The following is a 22,314-nucleotide window of genomic DNA, read 5'->3' as shown; positions in this document are numbered from 1 at the left end:
ACATCTCCACCTGGGTATACGATACAACAAAATGTACTCTGAGTATGCTCGTTTCTCCCAGCATCCGCCATCTGCCGACATTGACGCGAACCGCCCTCTGCGCTGGGTCCTTGGGCCCGCTAGACGCCCTGTCGCCGCGCTAAGAGTGATATCCGCCTAGGCCTAGCAGTTCATAAACACCTGACAACTACTATCATAGCACAAAAACCAAGCACGCCTTCTGCAACCTCCGATCACTATGGGGCTGGCGGCGAAGGCCGAAGCCGTTCGCAGGCTTATCGACTTCTATTATTGTATCTTAACAAGCCAAGCTAGATCCATTGCTAGCGCAAACTCACCTGCAGATTCAATCAATCAGAATGGTCTACAACGATCGAGGCGCATGCAGTCCTCCGCTCGTGACTGTCGTACTACGCATACCCCAGACTGCGGGGGTCAAGCATGATCCCTCGCGAACCTTGTCAGCCGTGCCTGAGCCAAGATATCTCCTGGGCATGAGTAATTAGGGTGCATACCAACGGAAGCCGGAGAGATACGTCTCTGCATTGCAGTCACCGGAGGGGCGAATTGGTGATGCGGTGTCTCAGCTGGCTTTTGTTGGATTACTGGGTGAGTGGTACTACTAGTAGGAGCTCTCCGAAAAGCGACATCGACATCAACGCCGACACCATAACGGTAGACTCCTGCTGGCAAGGTATGCTAAGTCGTGGGCGCATGACGGGGCCGGCCGCCAGTAGCACGGACGTTATTTGGATGGATGCTCCATTCATAAATATATTTCTGTCCCTAGTGAAGCCAATTTATGGTTTTTTTTTGCGCAAATGACATACCCGGCTGCTTGCTGAGTGTATACAGAAATATACGCTTACAGACTCAAGATTCTTCCTGGAGACTGCGTCTAGTTTTGGCTTCGCTCTGTACACAGACTGGATTCTGGGATGATCAGCAATTACTAGTAGTAGTACTTAACACCCTGCAAAATACGAGCGCACCTCCCTGCCTTGTCTTGATAATGCTGCTTCGAAATGGTGACCCAGGTGAGTCAGTGATCCGCTCACACTTCAACATTTATACATACTCTACACTCACTCATTCCCTCTCACGCCAACACCACTAGTCCAGCTGACTCACCAAGGAAGACGAGTTGTTGCAATGGGGAAAATAACAAGCCTGGCTGCAAAAACGCCGCCCATCGCCCAACGGAATACACCAGAAGTACTTTATCTTACTCTCCCACTTCCTGAACCCCTTAGAGTATGCTCCTTTCAAACTTCTCATACTGTATCGAGCTCGTCTCCTCAAAATTCCTCCTTTATGGTATCTATAGAACAAGTGCCATGATCTTGATTCTGCTGCTGCAATGTTGGTGGAGTCAAATGCTTGGAGGGGAAGAGTTGTTCCTTTGCTAAGCTTGACGTTCGACAATCTTAAAGTTTTATTTTGGTGGTGTGGATTACTTAGGGTACATCTTAGCGATTACAAAGTCATACAGATCCCTCTAGACCGGTTCTTCGACATTGTTCCTCTTATAATCTGATATGAAAATGTCATGTGAAGTTCATTGTGTACACTAGGTATCCACGATGAGCCTCCTGGCTGGCTTACACAACGTGATATAAGCAGCCTCATCGCTAACCTGACCTGACCCCTCAATGTATCAAATCGAGAGATTTGGAAGAAGAGATCTATCGTCAACAAGATAGAGAATCAATCGTCATATGGCGTCCATCCTTAGTAGGCTACGTTCGTGTAGTTGATACAGCTTCCTTCTGTCCTCTACCCTTTGAGCAATCACAACAACTACATTCCTGACTATCTCTTATCATAAAGCGCCCTGCTGATAGTCCTCGGTGTAATAGAGACATTGAATTTGTGCTATAGACGTCATTTCATCAATATAGAGAAAGGGGTGATTGCGCAGATGATTACAAAGAGTCTCTAGCATCATTGCTGTGATGCTGCGCGGTGAGCCTACATGCTTTGAAGCCTGACTGGTGTCAACTGCTTCGTGTCTGTGCTGACCCTTGCAGGACATGTCTTCCTGTCGTTGATGATCGCAGAAGTGATTTGGCGTATATGCCAAGGTAATTGGTGGTCAGTCTGACGAGTCAGCCTTGCAGGACCTGATTACCCTCTTTTTTCCCCCAGCTGCTGATCTTTTTTCTATAATTCAGCGTACGGGAATCCTTCTATCCTGAAAACGTTATTATTGCGAAGAGCTTCAGTCTTTTCCGGTGTATCCCCGCCGATCATGGCTTCCCTCACGCTTGACAATAACGATCGCGTGGATCTGTGCCTTGCCGTTGGCGGCGGCAGCCGCTCGCGCGATGCTCGACAAATCCCACACTCCACCTCACCAGGTCAATGATTCGAATGCTTACGAATTTGGCGAACTGAAAAACATCATATTGTGATCGCCCACCTACCGGGTGGCGTCTATGAAACCGTATCTGCCGCGGCCGTCGTATCTCGCATGCACTTAACCTTTTCTCGGCTTCAGTTCGGATTGATGGTGGAAGTTGGAGGCGGAGTTCCTAGCAAGAATAATGATATTTGTTTGGGTATGTGATTGTCAGTAAACCAGGGAAAAGTCATAGTGGTGTAATACAGTACGACTATGGCAAGGCAGTTCGAGCACACAGGCACCTTGAACAAACCGCCACAAATACTATTAATGCACATGAGCCAAATTGAAGCTAAACAGATGATTGAGGGAGACAACACTCCTTTTATAGTGCGGGAGGTATTAGAACGAAACCCAAACATGAAACAGCGCTTCTCACCCCCAGTCACGATTCAGATCTTCTATTCCATTCCTCGTACCGCCATGTCGAGCTTCGTCTCGCGGAAGTGGCTATTCTACCCAGCTGCCTGCCTGATGAGCTAACCTGCCAGTCCCGTCTGGCTCCTTTAAGGACTGCTGGTTGTACTGTCCTCTTTGCTGCTAAGGTGGGCCCCTGTAACAGCATTTCCAGCGCTAGCGATGATGGTAGGCTTCTTGAAGGTGACCGGGGACTGTTAGCCTTGATGCCTAATGGAGTCTGTCTTGTCCGCTGCATTGACTGGCTGTTACCTTTATCCTGACTACAGTGTTTTCTAGAAATTGGTGTCACCACCTAGACTGTTACATTGTCTCATCGAACCCTAAAAGCCAGGCCCTACTAAACTATCCTGAGAGATTTATCGGAATGACAAATTTCCGTATTTAGACAAACAAGCTTGTGCAGACTCAAGTTGAGTACTATATGTTTTATCAGCGTATGGGTGACCCGTAGTTTGTGGATGCTCTAAGGGGAAAGGGCAAGGAAGCTGTATCAACTACACGAACGTAGCCTACTAAGGATTGAACGCCATATGACGATTGGTTGTGAATCTTGTTGACGATAGCTTCATTCTCTCTCGATAAAATATAATGAGTGTAAGATCCTTAGGGGCTGAGATTAGGCCGATTATGTCACTGGTGTAAGCCAGTGGTTCATCCTGTACACCTGGTGTACATTTTACCCGCCGTCTCACCTGCTACTCGATTCAGCCTCGTTGATGAGTGAGAGCCAAGACAGAAAATAACAGATATCCAGTTCACAAACATGCGCTGCCCATAATTATTATCTTTAAATCCCATAAACAGGAATGGCTGCGACTCTGACCATCCCCGAGACTTAGAGAGGGCTGGACGAAGAGTCGTCAATCCACTCTAGTTCAGCCGCCCAGGCACATCAAAGAGTGGTTAACAGGGAAGACAGTGGTGGTTGTCAGGAATCTTCCATTACCGCCGCTTCTATAAATATTATACGAACACAGATATCATTGGTTGGAGATTTCAGGCTAACCGCCAGCATTCCGTTAGCGCAAGCCAGCCCCTCATATCTATGTACTCTCTCTCTTTGACCCGTCGTCAAACAATAGCCTCTACCACGAAAAGATGATCATTTATACCGGCTACATGCAGTATGACTGAACCACCTAGACCGCTCACCCACGGCGACTACACTGTCGGCTGGATATGTGCATCACCGGAGACCGAACTGGTGGCTGCTATGGCCATGTTGGACGAAAAACATCCAGTACTTCCAGCGGCCGATCCTCATGACTCGAACTCGTATGTGCTTGGCAGAATCGGCGATCACAATGTTGCGATTGCATGTTTGCCGGCAGAAATCACAGGCAAGGCGTCTGCTGCGACTGTTGCTAGAGACATGATCCGCAGTTTCCCAGCGATGAGATTTGGGTTGATGGTTGGAGTCGGCGGTGGAGCACCATATTATGGTGTGCGAGGAAATAATGGGTTTCTGGCCACGAAAGAGGAGGGAAACCCCGACGATTCTGAAGACTCTGAAGATGGTTCAGAAGATATACGTGACATCCGGCTTGGTGACGTTGTGATAAGCCTTCACTCGAAGTCTTCTGAAGCTGTTGTGCAGTATGATTTTGGGAAGTCACTGCAGGAAAAGGAGTTTCTACGAAGCGGCGGCGCCCTGAATAAACCTCCAAGCATTGTTTTGAGCGCCATCGGTGTCCTCAAAGCCCAGCATCAGTTGGAAGGGCATAAGATCTGTCAAACATTGGCAGAGATGGTGTCACGCTATCCAGCACTCGCAAAAAAGTTTCAATATCCTGGATCTCAGAAGGACTATCTCTTTAAGTCAGATTTCGTTCACAAAGCAGGGAGAAGGACATGTAAGACTTGTCGCAGCTCGGATAGCAACCTTGTGAAGAGGCCAAATCGCCCTGACAACTCTCCACGATTACACTACGGGACCATCGGGTCAGCAGATCAAGTGATAAATGACGCCATACTAAGAGATAAATGGGCACGCGAGGAGAAAGTTATTTGCTTTGAAATGGAGGCTGCCGGTTAGTACTACTACTACCTGGAGAAAAGGAATTAAGTACCTTACGTCTGACTAGGACTGGAATTTTTCCCTTGCCTTGTCATCCGAGGTATCTGCAATTATGCAGATTCCCATAAGAACAGGGTTTGGCAGCCATATGCTGCGGCGACAGCAGCATGCTATGCAAAAGAACTTCTTGGCGTCATCTCAGGGCAGGGGGCCATGAATAGATCCGACTAAGCATAGTATATGAATTCTAGCTATATAGTCTATTTCAATATTACCCCATAGGAAGCTCCATTAACTGGGTTTAAGTCGAGACATCTTCTAGAGAAGTGCATCCTATTGTCAAAGACACAAGTGCCGCAATCCGGGACTGCAGCATTAGAACGAGGCAGCAAAAAGTCTTTATGCTGCCTTATACAGAAGAGTCAATTCTTGGTGCATCTGATGCTGAGCATTAAGCAAGATGTCATCCACACAAAGGCTGATTACGCCATCATATTCTTAAGTGGGCAGAGACCTGGTTAAATATGTATATTCTGGCTGAATGGGATGGGGGAACTGGGAAGTCAATTATATCTCGGACAATAGCCCAGTGCTTAAAGGATAACCACCTTGGCGCCAGCTTTTTCTTCAAACGCAAGGAGAGCCCTTCTGAAAACGGAGGAAAGCTCGTTCAGTGCCAATCAAGAAAAGACACATAGGATAATAGCATTACATTGTCTCCATTTCATGAACGATCGCCTGAAACGCATATCTTGGATTTACTGAGCTACAAGTCACAGCGCGACGATATCGACTGCCACATTAGTCAGAAGCATCTCACAGCGGATCTGGCGTTCTCTTGTCAATACTGGGTACACCAGGTTGAGCAGAGCAATGTCCTATCTCCAGGCTCCCGTTCCTTGACTTTTTGAGGCACATTTCCTAGAGACACTGAGCCTTATGCGTCTCCTATATATTGGCGTAGGAATGATAGATATGCTGCAGACGTTGGTCATGGTAAGTTCATCCGCCCTTCTAGATAATAATAGATGATAACAATTTCAGCAGCATACGAATACATTCATCTCAGATGTCCTATATGACGCAAAGAAATATATCCTTAGGAACGTTAACATGGGTTAGTGTCACTCCACTGCAACTTAATAACGACTGTATAGCTAACACTAACGAGCAGGAAAGTCGGCCTACTGGACATACTTACCAAACTTTATCCTGCAGCAGGTTAAGCAAAGACTGTCGTAATTACCAATACCTGGAAGGGCTCGCAAAAACATGTCGACCAGGTATATAGGCCGATGAGCCTTCAACCTGTGTCAGCTAACGTTGCAGCTAATGAAGACAACTGTTTCGTGAGAGCGCTTAGACGGATATCCATCAACTACAGCGAGTCCTACTTACTTACTTTGAAATGCTCATCATGCTGAGGAAGAGGTTTCAAGAAGCGAACCTTGACTATACCTGGTACCTACTGGTACGTCAGGACTCGCGAGGGCTGATGCGCAGTAGATTATGGTCTTAGTCACTGGAATCTCATCGACCATCCCGTATAAAGGCCAAGTCTAAGCAATGCCAAGGCAGCCAAGACGGGCAATCATGAAGCAATTCGGCTATCCCACGATAGGACGCCTGCCTCGTATTCCCCCACAGTGTACATATAAAACAGCCGCACCCCACGATCGTCGTGCATCATTCAATCATAATCTCTCCTGGTCTAGAGGCCAGTTCCCTCAAGCAAAGATGCACAGACCCCCACCTTGGTCTCTCGTCCTCGCTCTTGTCCTCCTTTCCCCAGCCCTCAGCAGCGAGGACATAAACTATGATCCTGCCACAAACTACCGTCCAGAAAACGTCACCGGTCTTGATTACTACTACTATCCATGGGTTGGCTCGTATGTTTCACTCTCCGCCTTGCAAATCCCTCTAACAAAACAGTTACTACAACGGCACGGCAACATTCACAATCTCAGGCCTGTCCATCCGGTCAAGGTCCTACGATGAAGATGAAGACCAAGAGCTTTGTACCCAGCTACAGAACTACACGTACACACTCTCCTATCCAGCTCTGCTGGCAATCACAGAGACGGAGCCTGAAGATGAACGGCCGGAAAACACAAACCCAGTAAATGTGATTTTGTCAACCTCATACAGCAATTTCACGAAATACTTTAATGATTACATGGACTCGAGCAATATGCAGATAAGGGACGAGCCGTGGGTCTTTGAAAGCATAGATGTTTCGTAAGTCGTACTTGCTGCCTATTCTACAAGCACCAGGGTCAGAAGGAATTGCTAATATACGTGTGCGACAATAGTCGCCGCATGTATGGATATGAAACTACCGATCCCAATTTCAATTTATCCATGGTTGAGTCCACCGGGGCTGATACGCCCTACCGCGTCACCGGATCATCCTCGGGTGAAGACAATTCTCTCCAAGGACTCCAGACGAATATGAGTTCCTGCAGCAAGATAGAGGATTGGTGGGGGGTGACATTCTACTCAGGGATCGTGATGCCGGCGCTGCAGCTAACGTTTGATGCGCACGCGGCGAGTTTCATGCTCGCGTCTGGTGCTGTGATGAATACATTGGGTACTAGCAATAGCGACGACGACATGCCGCAGCTGGCTGGTCGGATTGCGGTGGAGTTTCTGGGAAGGATAGACGAGGCAAGGTCAGATGTTTTGGTGTCTCCAGGGAGTGAGGGAGAACCCAGGTGGCTTCGGACAGTGGGCTTTGGGAACAACTCGGCGAATCTGGATTACAGTCTTGAGTCTGCGGCTTCGAACCCGGTAACGACTGGGAGTGCTTTAATTGGTGTGCTGGGAGTGGTGGGATACCTGCTTTTGTAGGCTGATAAACATTTCTTGCCAGGTTCATCGATTAGACCATCTATAACGGGCCTCTGGTAGGGTTAGCTCAAACTCAGATCTAGCTAGCAATTATGTCTTCTTCACAATAAGCAAGAACCCCTGCGCAGACCCTTTCACCTTCTCCTTGCCCTCCCCCACGCCTGCCTCCCTCAATAACCTCTCAATATCCCTCCTAAATACCCGCACAACATCCGCCTCCCCTGTTGCTTCCGGATGATCCTCCCTCCACCTTGTAACAGGACTCATAGTCCCTAACATCCGCTCAAAAACATCCATATCAATTTCAGGCGCTCCCAGCGCCAGGAACTTCTCAGTGGTATCCCAGTCTTTCCTAAAGAACGCCTTCTCATCGAATCCATCTACGGCTGGCTCAATCGTCCACGGCAGCTCCAAGTCCTTGTACAGGCCTCTGGTAAGTTCATTTCCAGGAAGAAAATACGGCCGGATCTCGGCCTCGAACTGGTCGATCCGCGCCTGGATGGCCTCTGCATTTGGAGTACCGGGGGACGTGCGCATATTTGCGCTTCCCCAAATCGCAACACTCCCGCCTGATTTCAAGACACGAGCCGCGCTGCGCCAGAAGGCAGGCATGTCGAACCAGTGCGCTGCTGTCGCAGCGACAATCATATCAACTGAAGAGTCGGCGATAGGCGGGGAGAGGTTGGAGCCTAGATCTTCGGCCGTGGAGACCTCAAAGCGGAGCTTGCCACTGTCAGCGGCGGGACTGGAGTTGAGCGCGCGCGCGGTGGCAATCATCCCCTCTGACGGATCAAGTCCTATTGTGTGAACGAAATGCTTGCTGAGATTTGACGCGACATTTCCAGGACCGCAGCCAACGTCGATCAAGGTGTCAAGTTTGCCGCCGGTCGATGTGTGGTGCTCGACGATCTGATTGTAGAGGTCCTGATGGTAATCGAGCCGGTTCTGGGCGTAGTTTCTGCCCTGGTCTGATGTGTAGGAACGAAACGTCTTCTCGGTATCGGCCATTTCTGCAATGGGAGCGGAAAATCAGATAATAATAGCGGATTGCAGGGACGAACGCGGGTTTTGTAGAGCTGATCGTGTGCGATGTCGCGTTTTCTGCGAATTTCCAGCTCCGAGATAGCCGACTGAGGGGGACATGAAGCTAAACATAAATAGGTTAGAGGATAAGATTCGTCAGCTTCAGCACAAGCTAAGCCACTTACAAGACACTTCGAGGCTGAAGCGTTTCACACATTTTTGAGCTCTTGAGCAAGACGAGGGTATCGCGCCTCAAGCTGTTTGTAACTGGGACTTGACGAATTCACGGTGGTGTTGACACGAACAAGACGGAAGCGAAGTCTGGGGAACATTGTTTGACTGACCCAGTGGTCCGGAAAGCAGTGGAGACAATATTAATTAGCAGCGGGAAAATGGTGCCTGGATGCGTGTCGTATCGAGTACGAGGCAATGGTTTTATATGTTCTGCCCATGATCGGTCCTCGTTCGCCGTTCACCGTAAATCGGTCCTCGCTCCTCGTTCCTCGTTTATCGTTTATGCCAAAAAGAAGAAGACGATCTGCAGCCGTCCCGGAATACCGCTGCGGATCGCCATATAGACTGCCGGGTAAGGAAGGTGAAAGATCGTATCAGATACGCAGCCATTCAAAACTGATTATATAGCCCATGAGTGACATGAGCGTTCTCATATTTTTGAGCATCGTCCATAGGCAACTCTGTCGACACCATGGATAGCCTTTCGTTATCAAACTCCCAATCTATTGCTGGCGTGCTAGCTCTGTTGCTGCTGAGCGGCATATATGTGTACCTGAACTCGCCCTCATACCCGGTTGTCAATGGGAAACGCCCATGGGAGCTCCGAATAATCCATGCGCAGAAGCGGTTCCTATCGAATGCGCGCGATCTAATCGATTCGGGTCTTGCGAGGGTAAGAGTTCCCATTGAATACATCCATAGGTTTGAGCTGACAAGTATTGCGCAAAGTGGCCAGCCTTTCACCTTGTCACTGAGGCAGGATACAGACTTGTCCTGGACCCCAAGTATGCAAACGAAATTCGGAGTCATGAGGCACTGAGCTTTGGCAAGGCAACTGCACAAGACTTCCACGCCGGCATACACGGATTCGAGCCCTTTGAACAGGGAACCAGGTCGGACCAGATCGTTTCCGATGTGGTTAGGATGAAGTTGACCCAGAGTCTAGGTAGGGCCATTGAACCTTGGAATAAGTATTGAGCTGACTTGGCAAGGGAATGTGACGAAGCCACTGTCTGATGAGACTGCGATTGCTCTTCAAAAGAACTGGACAGATGAAGCTGGTGAGTCACCACTCTTTATTACGGGACGGTCTACTGACGTAACATAGACTGGCACACAATCCCTGTCAAGAAGACCGTCCTCGATATCGTCGCCCAGTTATCGTCCAAGGTCTTCCTAGGTGACCAAATCTGCCGCAACCCCGAGTGGCTCCGGATCACGGTGGCCTATACGGTGGACTCGTTTCTAGCCGCACAAGCATTGCGCATGTGGCCAACCTTCATGCGACGCCTCGTCGCCCCATTTATCCCTGGTGTCCAGAAGATCCGCGCGGAGCTCGAGGAGGCCCGTCGTATCATTCTCCCTGTATTGGAAAAGCGCAAGGCAGAAAAACAAACTGCTATTGCGGCTGGCAAGACCCCAGCTCGGTACAACGACGCGATGGAATGGATGGAACAGTGTGCTAAGGGGCGTCCGTATGATGCGGCGGTGTCGCAGCTTTCTCTCTCACTGGGCGCTATCCATACCACATCCGACATGCTGACCCAGGTTCTCTACGACATTTGCGGACACAGCGATCTGGTCGATGAGCTCAGGCAGGAGGTTCTCACCGTCATTGCGGCGGAAGGATGGCAGAAGACGACTCTGTACAAACTGAAGTTGATGGATAGCGTTCTCAAGGAAAGCCAAAGGGTAAAACCCATCGGGATCGGTACGTACGCTCCTCACACAGGTACAACGTCTGCTAACGAGTCAGCAACGATGCACCGCTTGGCTGAAAAAACAGTCAAGCTTTCTGACGGCACTGTTATCCCCAAAAACGCCAACCTGATCGTTTCCTCGCAGCGGATGTGGGATGAGAGCATCTACCCCTCCCCAGACAAATTCGACCCTTACCGCTTCCTTAGATTGCGAGAGACGCCTGGTCATGAGACTTCGGCCCAGTTCGTCTCACCGTCGCCAGATCATATGGGCTTTGGGTTTGGCAAACACTCCTGTCCTGGCCGCTTCTTCGCTGCGAACGAGATCAAGATCGCGCTCTGCCATATTCTGCTCAAGTATGACTTCCGACTGACGGAAGAATGGAGAAATCCGCGGCCGATTGCAAGTGGTGCAGGGTTGACTGCTGAGCCCAGAGCGACGATGGAGATTCGCAGGAGAAAAGAGGAAATTCAGTTATAGATAGCTTCAGTTATGCAACTCTCTGCATAAAACGATTTGTGAACGTTGTGCAATGCCAAGACCTACCTCCTACCCGATTCAGTAAAGCGCATTGAGCGGGCGCTATATTCTCCTGCTTTTCCTCCGCCGCTCCGCTTCTAATTTCCGATCATATCTTCATCCTCTGTAGGAAACGATCATGCCAACCGGAGTACAAAAGCCTACCCGTCGTTTTCATAAGAAATCCCGCACCGGTTGTACGCAATGTCGGTCCCGTCGGATCAAAGTACGTCTTCACTACCATAGCGAACACGTTGCTAACATGGGCTAGTGCGATGAGACGCATCCAGTTTGTCGAAACTGTCAACGTGCAGGCATGGTCTGTCATTATACTGTGCAGAGCTCGCCAAACACAGGAGCAGCTCAGAGCATCCCCGGGCCGTTGTCACTTCCCGAGTCCCGTACATCTTTTGATATGCTGGACTTGACTCTGATGCACCACTACACAGCCGTGACATCTGTCTCGCTCTTCGGCGAGGAACAGAAGGAGCTCTGGCAGGCAGAGGTTCCGACGATGGCGTGTTCAAGCCCGCTGCTCATGCATGGGTTATTAGCCACTGCTGCCCTACACATGGCATTCTTCTGTAAAGACTCGCCGTCCGCATTTATAAACCGCGCATTGCATCACCATAGTCTTGGACTGGAACTGTTCAATGCTGAGATCTCGACCCTTTCGGCGGAAAATGGCAAGAGCCCTCTATTGTTCACGTTCGGTCTTATCTTGGTGATCTGGGCGTACGCATCTCCAACCCTCCCAAATGCCGTCACCACCACCGCAGACGAGTCAGACCTGGACACACTTCTCTCTTCTCTGGACCTTGTCCGCGGCAATAAAATAATCTTTGAAATCTCCGCCGAGATCATACTCTCCCAACCAATTGGCCGCTTCTTGAAACCACTCGAAGAATTCGCCCGTCCACGCGCTCTCCCACAGCCGATACAGGCAGCGCTGACAGATCTACGCAAGAATGTTGATGACTTTGTCGAATCAATGGCAATTGACCAGCTCGAGCGGTATCTACTAGATACAGTCTCTACCTCTGCCAATGACATGCGCCGACCTCTTGGCTGGCCAGCCCTGGCCGAGGCACCCTTCTGGGAACGCGTTCGCAAACATAGGCCCGCCGCGCTGCTGATCTTTATGCACTATGCCATAATTTTGGCCTACTATGAGCCGCGGACTTGGTGGATGCAGGGGTGGTCTGAAAGGCTGGTTGGCGCTGTCAACCATGTGCTGGTCAAGCAGGACAAGAACCGGCCTGACTGGGGCTTTTGTGCGGGGAGGGTAATGGGCCTCGTGATAAAGGTGAAAGAGGGAGAATATTAGCATTCTTTCTTACCTTCTAGTGGATTCGCTAGATACTCGCAACGGTAGCCTGAGCGCAACCGACGCACTGCCGCCGTGAAGCCTTCATCCGACTCGGTCGCTCCCCGGCTAATCCTACCGTGAGCAAATTTCAGACGGATAACGGGGATTGGCAGGCTCGGGTCAGCTAGGTTACACTGTTAGGGCTGCATAAGCCACGCGAAGAGACCTGAAGGCGCGATTGGCCGAGGCAGGCCAGCTGGAATGACTAGGGTCTCCGGCCCAGAGGCTTCAACCTTCCAACGTATCGAAAGCCACAAAGGTATACAGACAAGCTTCCTGACCCTACGCTGGCTGGCCTGCGCTTCGCTCCGGGTGCGCTTCAATGGCGAGACGTTCCGGTGGCTCAGCTTGTTCCATATTGTTGCAGGTGATGATTCTTGATTGAACCACACTGATGGATCAATTAGCCAAGGTCAGCACTAACTGCGCCAAGTATCTCCCCACAAGTTTAACCATAGATGGCAAGGCTTTCGAAGGTCGATGTGCTAGACAGGACACAGGACCTATGAGTCGCTATCATACTGGGTATGCGCGCAAGGAGGATCTACGCTAGGAGTGGGCTAGATCGAGAAAGAGCTCCACATGCTGCCGCTGACCAATGTTGTTATACCGAGGGACACTTATCTATTTAACCGGCTTCCCCTCTTCCACTTCTGATTTCAACTTCAGCAACCATGGCAGTCCAAGGCCACTGCGATTCTTCTTTTAACAACGTACGCGAAGTCTTCGCCGAGCATTTGAGGACTGGCGCTGAAATCGGAGCCTCAGTCTGCTTGTCAATAAATGGCGAAACTGTGATCGATCTCTGGGGCGGCTATGCCTCGGCCGAGCGTACCCAGCCCTGGGCTCGCGATACAATTGCACCTGTGTGGTCAATCAGTAAAACAATCACAGCCCTTGCAACTCTGCTCCTCATCGACCGCGGCCAACTGCACCCTGACGACCCTGTCGCCAAGTACTGGCCTGCCTTTGACACTCCGGATAAACGCGGGGTCCTCGTCCGGCACTTTCTCAGCCATACCTCAGCCCTTCCAGCGTGGGACCCGCCAATCCAGGCATCTGAGTTGTTCACAAACACTGCTCTTGCGACGGAGAAGCTCGTCGCCCAAGAGCCTTGGTGGGAGCCCGGCACCGCATCGGGATACCACCTCGTCTCTCAGGGCCTGTTACTCGGCGAGCTAGTGCACCGCATCTCCGGAAAACCACTCCCGCAATTTATCGCCGACGAGCTGGCCGGTCCACTCAATGCAGACTTCCACCTGGGCTTGCAGAACGAGAGCGAATGGGGCCGCATCGCCATAATGGAGCCTCCACCTCCATTTCCGGCTGGATTGCTTGACAAACCACCCAAACCAGACAACCCCATGTACATTTCCCTCCGTGCCATGCGCGGCATTCGCGGTCTCGACGGGCCCGCCAGCTCAACTCCTGAATTCCGGCGTTGCGGAATCGGCTCTATGGGCGGTCTGTCGAACGCACGGGGTTTCAACAAGATCCTGGAGATCATCACAAATCGCGGCACAGTCAACGGGAAGCAATTCCTCAAGCCTGAGACAGTCGATCTGATCTTCCAGACGCAGGCTGAAGGAATCGATCTCGTTCTCGGTACGCCATTGAAAATGGGCATGGGCTTTGGTCTCTCGAATGGCAGTCTCGACTGGGTCCCAACAGGAAAGATATGCTTCTGGGGAGGATGGGGCGGCTCACTTGCGATCATGGATCTGGAGAGGGGCATGACATTGACGTATGCGATGAACAAGATGGAAAACGGGACGCTGGGGAATTCGAATGCGGAGGCTTACACAAGGGCTGTTTACGAGGTTATTCGGAGACAGGGAATTGGGAAGGCAAGTGAGAGTGCGAACACGAACGCAAATCTGTAGGCCAGAGGCCCAGCAATGTTGAACCTGAAATCCTCCCTGCAGAGTGTGTGGATAACGTACTTGGCGTTTTCTCTTCCTACCTCTCTTCCGATTTGGTTACAGAAGTACTTTCCCTATTATAGCCATGCCTTATACATATTATACGAAAGCACTTTCCTGTACATCCTTCAAACACAGTTGAGTGCACTACGTCTCGTGGTCTGTCTACCTCCAAGTACAGACACGCCTTGTACAAGGTGTCTTTCCCCCGCGGGTAGGTAGGTTACCCTACTGGTATTGGCGCTGGCTTAGAGTTCTCCCGGGTATCCGGCATGGCTTCGCACTCTGAAAACGAGGAAATCTCCCACATCCTCAATCAGTCGTGTGGGAAGACGGGCTGTAAAGACTTGATTGACGGTTAATAACATACTTTCTGGGTACATGAATAGTCAATTCAGCATGATTTGCTTGAGAGATATGCTACTCTCAGAACATGCAGTTTCTCAGGTCTTGCATATCCAACAGAACAAAAGAAAGACAAGTCACGTCAGAATGACTTCGTGTATCCAAAACCATGAAAGGATAGCCGGCTGTCAAAACTGTCGGCTTCTCGACCGATCACCGGGCTAAGCACGCCAGCACCTTGTTTCCCGGGCTTGCAGCCTCAGCTGCACCAGCCGAAAGCCTGAATCGCTCAGCCGGGAATTCAGAAGGAATACGTCACGGCCAATGCGTTAACCAACTGGCTGCGTTTACATTCCTACCTCCATAGCATTTGCGCCGAGATGCCGGCCGCAGCTGCATCCTCGGCGCGATCCAGCAAAGAGATCAGCACGATTAGGCAGATAAAGTTAGTAAATGGCTGCCTCATGCCCCTATTGAAGCACGCACTTAGGAATACAATATCTATGGAAATGACCGCTTTTCAAGAGCGCTTAACGCTGATTCACCAAGGCTGAATATACTTTTAAATTTATAGATGCTGCATCCGCCGGCACCAGAACCAAGAATGATGACTGCCGCGAAATCCGTGGTGACAGTTCCACGCCCGTCGAACTCGAAGGGAAGATTCTGCAAGATCTATCTTTGCTGTCGTAATGCATACGGCCAGTCGGCTGATGGAGCTGCCGGCGTAGGGTGCATTGCGGTTCCCGTGGGTGCGGCAGGCCAAGAGAGCGATGAGCGACAGACTAGGCACAGTCGAACAAGTGTGAACTGACCTTTATAGGCACTGATACTTATACTTCTAATTGATTACCCTAGCTATTGAGCGATCCTTTCGCGGCGCTTGAGTTCATCTGCGTAACAGAGCGTCCGCCGTCAGTATAGTATAATGACCGGAAGGACGTTCTAGTCATGAATGCAATACTACCTAGTATTTATCGTGAGGTACTATAATCTTATAGTAGCACCAGTCCAAGGCTAACCTCCTGCAGAGCGCGCGTTCTGCGACTGCCAACTTACTATAGGCTTGGCCCCGGCCCTTGAGTGTCCCCAAAGAACCTTTATAGACAATCCAAGATTGGAGCATCACACTCATCGTAATAAGAACAGCTGGCCGAGTTGGTTCCTGGGCATTCGAAATAGTGTTTTCTCTAATTATGTGGTCGTCCATGTATTCTGACAGACACCTTCCACACGTTGTCCTTTGATTCTGGGTCGTTGCTGAAGAGCGTATCCTGGGACCGAAAGACCTAAAGGCCGCTACAGGCTCTACAGACCCTAAGACCCCTATTAACTGCTAATGATTGATATAGACCCAAGCACTCCTGGGTACACAGAACCGCAGCAGCCTGACCCGACAATCGTAAGCCATAACTTGGAATGCCAGCCCCAAATGCCAAGAGCCGCTCTTTGCTCTCGTTTCAGTTCTCCCTCAGCCCTGAACATGCAAGATGAAAGAATTCTACATTTAACGGAGCCAGGGTAGAAAATAATTCCATGCCTGCTATGCGGGGTCCCAGTCTAGTGATATGAAACTGCGCAAATGTGCTCAAACTGCTTGGCAGCTCCTCTCATCTTCACTCCACCATTCCATTGGATCTCCACTACCGCCAATAGAAGTAATAATCATACCAAAAAATAAGATAAAAAAGAATACAATGCCTAGAGCTGGATTAAGGGGCTGGACGCCTGACTTATTGGAAAGGCCGTATATAATTCTGTCTCCTCCACAATTTCTACCATCGTCCCAACTCCACCAGAACACCACCAGGACAGGATGGGGGCCGTCATTGTTCGAGCTGTGATCTGCCTCGTCTGCCTTGCGTGGCCTGGTGCCACTGCTCAAGGTGCTCCCTCTCTCTCGTATTTGTCAAAAGTTACTGACCTGGTACTGAACCATGAGCCAGACCCTCTCACTCTCTCTCCCACCCCCTCTCCCAGTCTCACTTTCACTCTCCCTCCCACGATAGTTCCCAACCCACCGACAAAATATGGCGTCGTTCTCTTTCCTGCCTTCGAGATGCTTGACGTCTTCGGCCCCCTTGAAGTACTCTCCTGGGCTGCACGGCTGCACGAAAAGCTGGATCTCTACCTGCTCGCCGAGACACTGGACCCCGTCACCACACAGCCGCAGAGCGCTGCAATGAACACATTTAATTCGTCGTTCTTTCCGACCGTTAACCCAACACATACGTTCGATGATAACCCTGAGCTGGATGTGCTCATCGTGCCCGGTGGGCTGGGGACGCGCAACCCTAACATGGACCGGACCCTGCAGTTCATCAGCTCCACTTATCCAAGAGTGCAGTATCTGATCACCGTCTGCACAGGGTCAGCGCTGGTCGCCCAGACGGGGATCCTAGACGGGCGCCGCGCAACGACGAACAAAGCATCCTGGGACTCTGTCATCGTTAATGGGCCGAATACTACCTGGGTCCCGGAGGCTAGATGGGTAGTTGACGGCAATATCTGGACTTCTTCCGGCATCTCGGCGGGGATCGATGCGACATTGGCGTTTGTGGCCGAGTTATATGGAAAAGAGAACGCAACGGTAATCAGTGAGTATATGGAGTACGAATGGCATGAGGACAGCGACTGGGATCCGTATGCGGAGATCTGGGGAGTCGTATAGCGAATGGTGGAAGGGTGAGTGATGGTGCTGGTCCGCCTCGGCTAGGCAGTGGGTTACCCCTTTCGAATCTGGAAGAAATCGCTATTGAGCTAGTCTCTGGAGCTCTACGAGAGTAACATACATCTTTCTACGACCGCTATATTTTCAATGAGTCCGCGATTCGTATGGAGAGGTACAATACTGAGGGTCCGTGCCAATACGAATTCAGATGCAAAGCTCCTTCACTCATTCAACAAAGAAATTGCAAGACATTTGAAAGGTAATTAAATCAAATCCCAGACAAATAATCATTCTCTGTCCTCGCGGGCGGGTACTGTCAAGTCAAGTTGGTGGTGAAGAAGTGGAGTGATAAAGAGCAGGGCAGCGCCAGCTTGATCTGCTGTGGATAGTCTCAGCATAGGCCAGGGCGCCGCAAACTTGTCTACTAACTTGCCGCGAGCACAGGAGGCCTTGGTCCGTGGAGTGCCGTTATATTTGGGTTGTAAATGGCGTGTCGCCAGGCACCACCCAGGAGTATAAACGGTGCTAGACGGGATTGACTCCGCCGGTGCTTAGGTACCAGAGTCTTTTGAAAAGCTGTGCTGGGACTGAACAGGGATGCCGATTTTGATGCGGGCAGGACGACCAAATAACGGACGCCAAAAATGAATACCCACTGTGCAAAGGTCAGTTTCTCTGCCACTGTGACTGTAGGAAAGCGTACGTAGTTAGTGTCGGCCACGTCTCGCAGTCGAACATTCCATGTGTGCACGAAGTAACCTGGCACTTGATGAGCGCGAGAAAGGAGTATGTTGCGCCCCAAAAACCAGCCCTATCACAGTCACCTAATACATTTGTATACTGGGGGAGCTAACCAACGTAGGCGATGATTACGAGGACTATTCGAAGAGATATGGTTCGCATTGTCTATAAAAAGAAACATGGCAGCCCACTTTCTCCAATCCGGAATTCTTGAGAAGAAACATTCTGCAGTCAATGCACAGGGAACAACAAATTGTACAAAAAACCGCACAGGTTGAAAGTACACCTATTGCAAGGCCATTCTTGTTCGGCGGATTGTCCAGCTGTAGCGTGATGCCCTCTGGTGGCGCGAGAGCTGACCCGTCTTGGTCTATGGCGATCAGTCAGTATGCAGATCTGTGAAGCCAGCTTGAGCCCAGAGAGAACAGGCCCTCCTATCTACTCGTGGAAGGCCAGGAGAGTCCTGTAAGAGCAAGCCCTCGCCGACACATATTGCTTGGCGGCGGAGTCCTGACCGCGATGAATGCCCTACCCTTTTCTAGTCGGTTGTCAGTTCATTGCGTAGGCCTTGTTCGGACAGGGATTCGAATCCATCGCAACGGCTGGCTCGAGACGGCGTTATTAATGCGGAACACTTGCCGTTAGTGGTAATTCTAGGCTATTTGCGCCTTACGCTACTGTGCTAGTGAGATGGTAGTGGCTTGGAGTTTGGAGGCCAGTTAGTCAACGGTCCGAGGCCACTGGAGAGGACAGAAATACTCTAAGGCGCCCCCTTTCTGCTCTTCGCCTTGTCACACTGTTGGTTGGACTCCCTCCTCTCCGTCATCATTGCTGTCGATTGCAATGCCCTCCGAGCAAGTCTACCACCTGCACCCTCTCGGGTGGGAAACCGATCCCCAAGAGGAACGGTTCAAGATCTCGACGTTGGACTACCTCTCCGTGCAGAGCTATAACAACTACGCGCTTTTCTTCCGTCTCGACGACGAGCAGAAGCCCACCGCTGTCGATATCATCAAAGCCGGTCTCGAGCGAACCCTGAGCCAAAATCGACACCTTTGCGGGACAATTGAAAAGGACCCAGAAGGCGGGCACTCATATGTAAAAAAGAAGGAGAGCACTGTGAAGTTCGTCGTGCAATGGCTCGACAAGGACGGAGATCAATACCCATCCATTGATGAGATCGAACAGGCGCACTTCTCTGCCGTCAAACTCGGCGACTTGAACACATGGAGTGTGCCCCCGATGACGTACGGCGAGAAGCCCGAGGCAAATCCTGATAGTAGCCCGACAGTGGCAGCTTACAAGGCCAATTTTGTGCGCGGAGGGCTTGTGTTTATCATGCACCACCACCATTACAGCAACGATATTATGGGCTGGGCCGGCCTGACTCATCAGTTGGCTGAGAACTGCTACGCAACTCTCCATAAAACGGAGTTTCCCCCGTGGGATCCGGCGAATATTGATCTTAGCCGGATCACAAAGCCCGATCCGCCCGAGGACCAGAAGGTTAACGGCCCTCCTGCGCCTCAGCGGCACCCAGACCAGCGCACCGGGGTCTCGCTCCTCTTCCACCTGCCCAAGAGCAAAGCCGCTCAGCTAAAAGCTCTTGCCACGCCCGACGACGGGAGCTGGATCTCCACATACGACGCCTTCTCGGCCTTCATCATGCGAACCCTAACACGTCTCCGTGCACCGGTCTTCAACCCGGACCCCTCCTCCCAGATCTTCTGGGCTGAAGCGGTCGACATGCGTCGCCGGTTCCACGACCCTCCTGTTCCACCGCGGATGCAAGGGAACGTCATGTCTGCGGCGCTCAACACGACAGCGCAGATCTCTATGCCCAACCCGACCATTTCGGAGATCATTTCTGACTGGCCGTTCCCCAAACTCGCGTCTTATATCCGAGCCCTCACCAACAGCGTCACGCAGGAGGGTCTCGACCAGATGCTTACCCTAGTCTCGACGGTGCTGGATAAGAAAACGCTGAATATCCGCATTGATTCGAAGCCGCCTATGAGCATTCTGCAGACGGACCATCGAGATGCCAATATCACTGCAGCGGATTTCGGGTTCGCCCGGCCGATCACGTATCGCCACTTGCTTGATTGTGTCACGAACGGGGTGATCATTGTCTATCCGCCAAGAGCAGGGACGGGCAACGAGGACGAGGGGTGTGAGTTTGCTATCTTCTACGAGAAGGACCTGGCGCAGACTTTGATTGAGGATCCTGAGTGGAATCAGTATTTTGAGTACAGGGGCGTCGATGCTGTGGATGCCGCCTCTACAGATAGATAGATCTAAGGTAGATACCGTGACATGCCTGCATCACTGGAGACTACTGTAGACAACGCATATTAACAATGCCGTGGCACATAGCACACGGTAGAGTGACGGACTCTAAGCATCATACGTCACCGGCCAAACAGCTTCCACTTCATCCTCATTCCCCGCCGCAGCATCGGCGAACTCCAACTCTCCCGGCCCGACATTATGGATTGTTTGCAGCGTCTCGAATGCGCTGGCGAAGAACTTAATAAAGACGAGTCAAAGGAGAACGGAACATTGTTCTCGACCACGATCGAGCCGTCGGGGTTATGGAAGGTGGCCTTTATGCTGGTCAGGAAGATGCCCCGGAAACCGGTCCAATTGTGCGTATCTGCAAATCGGCAATACTGGGCCTTCTTGAGACAGATAGCTTCAGCAAGCTCATAGGGGACTGGTTTCAATGGCATTGTGGTGCTGTCATGTACAAACAGGAGTAGATATATGGCACTTGCTGGTGTGGCACCCGTAAGACTGGGAGTGGTCTATGTTTTATACTCTTGTGCATTAACACAATATATTAGTAAAGAATTAAGTTCGATATAATAAATTATTAAAATAAATTAGATTGACTAAATGATTAATGATTCAATAAATAAACTTAAAAACCGAAAGGCAAGGGTGGATCCTTTCGGTTGTAGTCTAGGATATAGCAAAACAGTGCTGTACCCGTACTCCCGGTGTCCCCAGCCTATTCTGGCTATCCTCGAATCGCTAGGCTATTTGCTCGACAACAGTGATAGTATCTATTATTATTCTTGTGCCTTTGCTACATAATGCGTCGTCAAGCCGCATGGGTTATATATGCTAGCCATTCCGCAAGACTATATTGTCCTGGGGTACATCTTTGCTTGAGGAAGACTGTTTCGCCAATGGCTCTTGTGTAATGCGGATGATCGTTTGAGTGCGTATACTAAGCCTTATTGGAACTACTCTGAGCATGTGGGAAGATAAACAGCAGGGCGAGCCTTACCGAGAATCTGCTGCTGACATCGGCACCCTAGAGACCTAGACAAGGGTATGCATATAACTGGACTGATCCTGCCATACTGGTAGTATCTTGCATCAATCTCCTTCACCATCAAGCCTAGTGGTTATATATACGATCAAAACTCCGTTCAAGCTTGCCTCCCTGGCAAAAAGATGTGCTTACAACACAAGCGCATGGCCGGCATCGACTTTGTCAACGCAGTCGAAATCGTTGATGTGGCCCTAGCTGCCAACAGGGCATTTTGGCGTTGTGATTGCGAGGTATAATGAGCTGTAGTGGTGGCGCGACTCTCGTAAGTGCTCCCTTCTCTGCAGCTGTAGGTTTGGCACGGAGCCACTATTTCCACATTGACTGTCCTTAATAACCAAAGTATCCTATGTGCCTCCCAATGTACTTCTAGTTGCACAACTCACAGAAGTTATTTATGTTCGTGTTCAGCCCTCGTAACTCGGGATAGTCATCGCTCCGGCAGATCTGGCCCAAGCTCAATGATGTGAGGTTACCGTTCAGCTAGGAGCCTTGAAGCAGTGGAATAATAGGTCGAATTGATACAAAGGAATACCTAAACATCCTGCCAGAAGTAACTAAGCTTAACGCCTATAATGCCGGAGATCGGGCCATAGAATGGTGGACTTTGTCATATATAGATTGGCATTGGGTATCGGTATATCGACGGTTAGGGCTTTGTACCCGTAGCAATGAGTCACTACGCCAATGATACCGCAAGTTCTGTGACTGAGCATGGGACGGCTTCTCAATGTAAATGAATGTTCTTAACAATCGAT

At 50.5% G+C, this 22,314-nt stretch overlaps 9 protein-coding genes across 9 annotated transcripts, besides 1 other annotated feature; 8 read left to right on the top strand and 1 right to left on the bottom strand.

The window, feature by feature from the left end:
- Positions 1–22,314: part of a sequence feature (contig 1.155 5053..40523(1)) that runs on past the window's edge.
- ANIA_08533 (uncharacterized protein) lies at positions 3,923–4,859 on the top strand (the record flags this gene model as incomplete). The annotated part of the gene is made up of 2 exons (XM_676710.1): positions 3,923–3,948; positions 4,115–4,859. The coding sequence occupies 2 exons, from the start codon at positions 3,923–3,925 to the stop codon at positions 4,857–4,859; spliced, it is 771 nt and encodes a 256-aa protein (XP_681802.1).
- ANIA_11618 (uncharacterized protein) lies at positions 5,835–6,083 on the top strand (the record flags this gene model as incomplete). The annotated part of the gene is made up of 3 exons (XM_050612165.1): positions 5,835–5,837; positions 5,889–5,958; positions 6,016–6,083. 3 exons carry the CDS (start codon positions 5,835–5,837, stop codon positions 6,081–6,083), a joined length of 141 nt encoding a protein of 46 aa, XP_050468113.1.
- On the top strand, positions 6,579–7,691 carry ANIA_08532 (uncharacterized protein; the record flags this gene model as incomplete). Its single annotated transcript, XM_676709.1, has 3 exons — positions 6,579–6,730; positions 6,774–7,079; positions 7,154–7,691. 3 exons carry the CDS (start codon positions 6,579–6,581, stop codon positions 7,689–7,691), a joined length of 996 nt encoding a protein of 331 aa, XP_681801.1.
- On the bottom strand, positions 7,782–8,748 carry ANIA_08531 (class I SAM-dependent methyltransferase; the record flags this gene model as incomplete). The annotated part of the gene is made up of 1 exon (XM_676708.2): positions 7,782–8,748. The coding sequence occupies exon 1, from the start codon at positions 8,697–8,699 to the stop codon at positions 7,782–7,784; it is 918 nt and encodes a 305-aa protein (XP_681800.2). The 5' UTR covers positions 8,700–8,748.
- ANIA_08530 (protein CYP68L1) lies at positions 9,421–11,129 on the top strand (the record flags this gene model as incomplete). Its single annotated transcript, XM_676707.1, has 5 exons — positions 9,421–9,621; positions 9,678–9,894; positions 9,941–10,009; positions 10,057–10,659; positions 10,735–11,129. 5 exons carry the CDS (start codon positions 9,421–9,423, stop codon positions 11,127–11,129), a joined length of 1,485 nt encoding a protein of 494 aa, XP_681799.1.
- ANIA_08529 (Zn(II)2Cys6 transcription factor) lies at positions 11,308–12,618 on the top strand (the record flags this gene model as incomplete). The annotated part of the gene is made up of 3 exons (XM_050612164.1): positions 11,308–11,394; positions 11,440–12,453; positions 12,544–12,618. The coding sequence occupies 3 exons, from the start codon at positions 11,308–11,310 to the stop codon at positions 12,616–12,618; spliced, it is 1,176 nt and encodes a 391-aa protein (XP_050468112.1).
- Positions 13,212–14,622, top strand: ANIA_08528 (serine hydrolase domain-containing protein; the record flags this gene model as incomplete). The annotated part of the gene is made up of 1 exon (XM_050612163.1): positions 13,212–14,622. The coding sequence occupies one exon, from the start codon at positions 13,212–13,214 to the stop codon at positions 14,418–14,420; it is 1,209 nt and encodes a 402-aa protein (XP_050468111.1). The 3' UTR covers positions 14,421–14,622.
- Positions 16,621–17,475, top strand: ANIA_08527 (DJ-1/PfpI family protein; the record flags this gene model as incomplete). Its single annotated transcript, XM_676704.1, has 1 exon — positions 16,621–17,475. The coding sequence occupies one exon, from the start codon at positions 16,621–16,623 to the stop codon at positions 17,473–17,475; it is 855 nt and encodes a 284-aa protein (XP_681796.1).
- ANIA_08526 (uncharacterized protein) lies at positions 19,060–20,511 on the top strand (the record flags this gene model as incomplete). Its single annotated transcript, XM_676703.1, has 1 exon — positions 19,060–20,511. The coding sequence occupies one exon, from the start codon at positions 19,060–19,062 to the stop codon at positions 20,509–20,511; it is 1,452 nt and encodes a 483-aa protein (XP_681795.1).

The sequence above is a fragment of the Aspergillus nidulans genome, chromosome V (assembly GCF_000011425.1).
Source record: "Aspergillus nidulans FGSC A4 chromosome V".
Taxonomy (NCBI): Eukaryota; Fungi; Ascomycota; class Eurotiomycetes; order Eurotiales; family Aspergillaceae; genus Aspergillus; species Aspergillus nidulans.
Note: the sequence above shows the minus strand (reverse complement) of the source record. Positions and strands in the feature narration are given on the sequence as shown.